The sequence below is a fragment of the Magnolia sinica genome, chromosome 10 (assembly GCF_029962835.1).
Source record: "Magnolia sinica isolate HGM2019 chromosome 10, MsV1, whole genome shotgun sequence".
NCBI classification, from domain to species: domain Eukaryota; kingdom Viridiplantae; phylum Streptophyta; class Magnoliopsida; order Magnoliales; family Magnoliaceae; genus Magnolia; species Magnolia sinica.
Genome location: NC_080582.1, coordinates 60,463,435 through 60,468,654, shown reverse-complemented (window position 1 = coordinate 60,468,654; position 5,220 = coordinate 60,463,435). Strand labels below are relative to the sequence as shown.

The window sequence follows — 5,220 nt, the reverse complement described above, 5'->3', positions numbered from 1 at the left end:
GTTAATATTGTATTTCTGGTGAATATGGACTCAAGTGCGTGCATGGATGAATATGGGCACCATGGTTTTGGCCGAAATCCCTGTCCGGACATTTTGGACGACTCAGATCATCCATATGGATGAAGATGGGGGCCCAACATGATCCTAGCAGACGGGCACACGAAGGACGTCGTTCCTTTTTCAGTTTTTGTCGGGTCAAACATGGTTCGACCCGACCTCTAGTTCGGTGCGAGGCTAGTGAACACCTATTATGCACTCGTACAGGGTGGGGTCCACCGTGATGTTTCTGGGAAAATCTACATCGTCCATTCATTTTTCTGTTTAATTTAAGGGGTTGACCCCAAATTTAAAGCATATCCAAAGATCAGGTGGCCCATATTTGAATGAATATCTATTTTAGCCACAGTTCATGCTGATCCAACGGCCGAACTTTGTCATATACGGTTCATTTATGATACCTGGGCCTGATATAAAGTTTCATGCCAAAAGGATTGTGAGAACCATGTGATTTAGACTTCATGGGCATAGGTTAATGGCATTTCCATAATTCTTACAAATATGGGGGTTTGGGGAGATCTAATGGTTCTACATAGTTATAGGAACGTTTCTAAGTAATTCTTACAAAAGGACTTATATCTAAATCCTTACAGATAAAGAACTATCTGCCAAATTAATTAAGGGAGTGTACCTATTTCAAACCACACGGTGTGTGATCTTGTCTTACAAATCAACGGTCAGATAACTTGATTTTAGGATAGAGCCTATTCTCAAGGGCTAGATTCGTGTCAGGGAATAGATGTGAGGCTAGGATAGTTGGATTGGTATTGTACACACGTATATGTTACATTGAATCTTAGGATAACGCTCGAGAACTTTCGATGCTCAAGTATTGAAAAGTTCGAGGAGTTACAGTGCAAAAGATGGGATTTTCCAACTATAAATAGGAGTCCCTAAGGCCATTCTAAGATATTCTAAGGCTTCTTGAACTACTCTAAGTGTTTCTAGAAGGGGTTCTAGGGTTTCAAAGGGTGTAGCAAGGGTGAGATTCAAGGTCGTTCGAATCGGGTAAGTCCTTTCGCTTTTTAATTTCTGCATTTATAGTAAAGATCTATCGCCTTGCGCCATGGTTTTTTCTCGAAAGGGTTTTCCACGTTAAATGTTTGTGTTCTCTTATGTTTGCTTGGTGCTCTTGGATTGCTATCCTTGATCCATCTCTATGTGATTCCCTAGAGCAATCCCCAACAAGTAGTATTAGAGCAATCGTTGGGACATAGATTTGAATCTAAAGGATTAACATCAATGGGAAGCACTAGGTATGATATTGAAAAGTACCCAGGGAAAATAACTTTGAGTTATGAAAGATCAAGATGATCGGTTCCTTAACTAAGCAAGGTAAGGATGATGCTCTTGAAGAGAGAAAGTCTACTATGACTGATGATGAATGGAATACTCTTGATAAGAAGGCCTTATCCTTGAACCGTCACGGATGAGGTTCTCTATAATGTTTTGAGGGAGAAAACTGTAGCTGGTTTATGGGCAAAGTTAGAGGATATTTATGCTAAAAAATTCACTGAGAATTGCCTACACTTGAAGCTATAGTATTTCACCTTCAGATTGACAGATGGTGGAGATGTGGAGGCCTACATCAGTAATTTTAATAAACTAATTTGCAAATTTCTGGACATGGAGGAAGTGATAAAAGATGAAGATATGCATGTATATTGTCGAATACTCTACCGCCATCGTATGAGTCATTCAGGGACTCATTGTGCACCGAAAATAAAACCCTAAGTGTGGTCACTGTTATCTTAACCCTTCAAGGGAAGGTCATGAGAAAGATGAACGATGGCTTGGGGTCGTCTTCTGATGCGCTATTTACAAGGGAAAAAAATACTGAGCAAGGTAAGGGATCTTCAAGACAGAGATCCAAATCCAAGGGCAATGGTAAAGGAAAACTAAAGTACTGGAACTGTGGAATAAATGGACACGTGAAGAAGGATTGCACAAATTCTAAAGCGAAAAAAGAAAACTCAGATGCTTCTTCTGAGGAGGCTAATGTTGTCACATCTGATGAAGAAAACTCAGACTTTTATGGTTTTGTCACTTTAACAATGAGACCTCTTTTGCAGCAATGATTTTTTTTTTTTTTTTTTTGGCATCACTCCGATATAGAATGAGGCCTGCTTAAGGTAGACATTATAGCCTGAAGATTTAGCAACTCAAGGCTTTCTTTAGGGCTAAAGGGAATGTAACCCTGCACATTAAATAAAAGAAATGAACAAATAAGCAAAAGACACATTGAGGGCAATTGCAAGGGCGTTCTCAAGGCGATAACGAGGGCGATTTCAAGGGCACTCTCAGGGCGATAGCAAGGGCGTTCTTAAGGAGATTTCAAGGGAGTTTTAGGGCAATTACAAGGGAGATGAATGCGGGAGATCTCTATGTGGTTAAGGTGCATATTGAGGGTTGAGGACTTTCCTCGTTAGGGTTTATGCGAAGTAGAAAGAGAGCCCCATATAGGGGCAACGACAGAGGGAGAGCCCTCTCTAGGGACATCATCAAAAGACCCTTAAGAAGCAAAGATTCTGGTGGTCGCAATGCAAAGTCTATCAGAGGTAGATCGCCTGAGAGAGGGAGTTTCGTTAGAAATTGAATATTGGGAGGTAATGTCTATGGTTTTAGTGTTTTTGCAGGTAATATCCCCTTCGACTACTCCCAGTTGGACCTGCTCAAGATATTTAAGAAATTTGGGAAGGTGTTAGACGTTTTCATCCCAAATTTCTTATATTCGGGGCACCCAAGGGGATATGCCTTCATTCGATTCCTTTATGAAGTTAATGCAAGAGCTGCCATGGGTGTGCTAGATGGCCAGAGAATAGATGGGAGGGTAGCATCTATTAAGCTAGCCAAACCCAGACGACCTTCTTTGGAAGCTAAAAGCACCCCTAATCCCGTTCTCTCGCATTAGTCCATAGGATGCCCTCATTCCTATGCAGGGGTCATAGCCCAGGGAGGTCGGACGAGAAGATACACTGCAGTTGCTAACCTCGGACCGAGGTTCAATATGAATTCCACAACAATTGCGGATGCTGATACAGTCTCTACTAAACTTTAAGCACCCAAATTAAGTCTAGTAGGAGTTACATCTGCTCTGTCTCCATCCTCAAACTCTCTGAAGCCATTAGGGATTCCAAATTTGCGTCCTTGGCGATTGATGCTGTCAGTATCTCCCCTGTTAGATTTTTGATAATGCTCAAATCCAGAGAAGAATTCGATGATTTCCAAGGTGATTCATCTCTTCACACCCAGATGGGACTGGTGGACCTGTTTCCATGGTCACAATAAGAAGTAGAAACGGGTGAAGGAACCTCGATGCGGTTGTTTGGGATACCGCCCCACACATGGTTCAAAGTCGTTCAGCTGGATTTAGGTAGCTACTTTGGTAGGGTGTTCACCACCCCAAGTATAAGGTCGCAATGTAGTAATAATCTCGGTAAGACCGAGGTCGAATCCACAGAGACTGAACCTTGTACGTAATCTAAAAGTAACTTGAACTAGAACTAGGCAAAGATGTAATCTAAATCAATGAATTTTAAGAGAAATAATGGTGAAATATTAGACTAAAATTTATAAAATTCAAAGGTGGGAAACTAGGGTGCCAAGGATGCACTTGTAGAAATCAGGGAGATATATGCTTGATATAACCTTAAAAATCAAATATGAACTTCCTTTAATCTAGTTTTCAAGAGACGAGAGGTATGAAAATTAGACTTGATTCCATCACAAGGCCATGCCTACGAGAGAAAGAAAACAAAATAATTTAACCAATCCACAACCAATCTGAGAGGGTTATGAATGTTAGGAAGGATTCCATCATCCAACGATGCCCATGAGACGATGGTGAACAACAAGGGTTCCCAACTTCATAAACACAATAATGAAAAGAATATGTTCAAAGCCATCACCGATCCATTGTAATTTAAGTCACAACAAACCATTGAAAACTAAAGGCATTCCTTATAATCAAACTAGAATCAAAATCAGTTCAACTTAAACCTGAATCAAAAGGCGTAAAGATAAGTCTCCCATCATACTACAAGCTTCACCTCTTAGCCCTAGCTAAGAGGCTTAGCCTATCATAGACATGATGAGGCTATTGACTCTTAACAACATCAAAAGAAAGAAAACTAAAGAAGAAATGGAGAAACTCTAGGCGGCGTGCTTCACAATCTCTACGCTGCTCTTCTCTCTCTCCCCTTTACATTCCACGGTCTAAGGATGTCGCTGCTTCCACATTTTCTCCTCTTTTTATAGCCTACATTAGGTGGTAGAAGTCGGTCGGTGGCTGGAGAGGACGTGCGTAGCTCTTACGCACCGTGTGCAGCAGAAAATCGCAGAGATGGTCGCATTTGGAGTGGCTTTTAGGGAAGGATTCATCCACTCCGCTCATTTTGCCTCCATTGGAAGGGTCAAGACCCCCTTCTCCACCTTTTGGATGATCTGGATCATCAATCTGATCATCATCTGGGCCGTACAACGCCCCGCAACGTTTGGGAAAACCGGACATGCTAAGGTGCGAATCTTCCTACGTTGCGATGCTCGGTGGGCCCCACAGTGACGTTTTCGGAGAAATCCACCCCATTCATTGGATTCCTGGTGAAATTTCAGTTGGAAAGGAGTGGTTTTAGTCTAGTCTTGGTGCAGTCCATTGTATCAAATCAACTCACCGTCCATCATACGTTTGTTGGTGATCCATGTGTATATGTGCACAAGGGACCAAAAGGCCACCATGGCGAGGGTCTTGCCCCTCCTTTGGAGCATATGGACGATCTGGATCATCCACTTAGATGATGGGTGGGCCCCACTACTCAAAACCGGCGGTGCACGGCCAGTCCGCTGGACGTCTCGCACACGAGAAGAGAGTTTGAGTCGGTCTCTGCATGTTTGACCGGACCGGATGGTCCAGTGCGATGTCGGACCTCATGTACATGGTGTACATGCACCGCAAGGTGAGGTCCACTGTGATGTATATATGAAATACGCTTTGCCCATCCATTTTGTCACCTCATTTAAGTGGTTGAGATCAAAATTGAAGTATATTCAGATATCATGTGGGTTCTAAATCAATGTTTTATGGGCTGATCTGTCCATTGGGCCACTTCCATAAGGATCCAAGGACTGAAATTTGACGTGTGTGGTTAATTTATGGTCGTCAAGCCA

General features: G+C 42.3%; 1 protein-coding gene across 1 annotated transcript; it reads left to right on the top strand.

Annotated features, from left to right (window-relative positions):
- Positions 1-1,838: 1,838 nt before the first annotated feature.
- On the top strand, positions 1,839-2,968 carry LOC131217547 (RNA-binding protein CP31B, chloroplastic-like). The gene is made up of 2 exons (XM_058212483.1): positions 1,839-2,094; positions 2,694-2,968. The coding sequence occupies exons 1-2, from the start codon at positions 1,839-1,841 to the stop codon at positions 2,966-2,968; spliced, it is 531 nt and encodes a 176-aa protein (XP_058068466.1).
- The last annotated feature ends 2,252 nt before the right edge of the window (positions 2,969-5,220 follow it).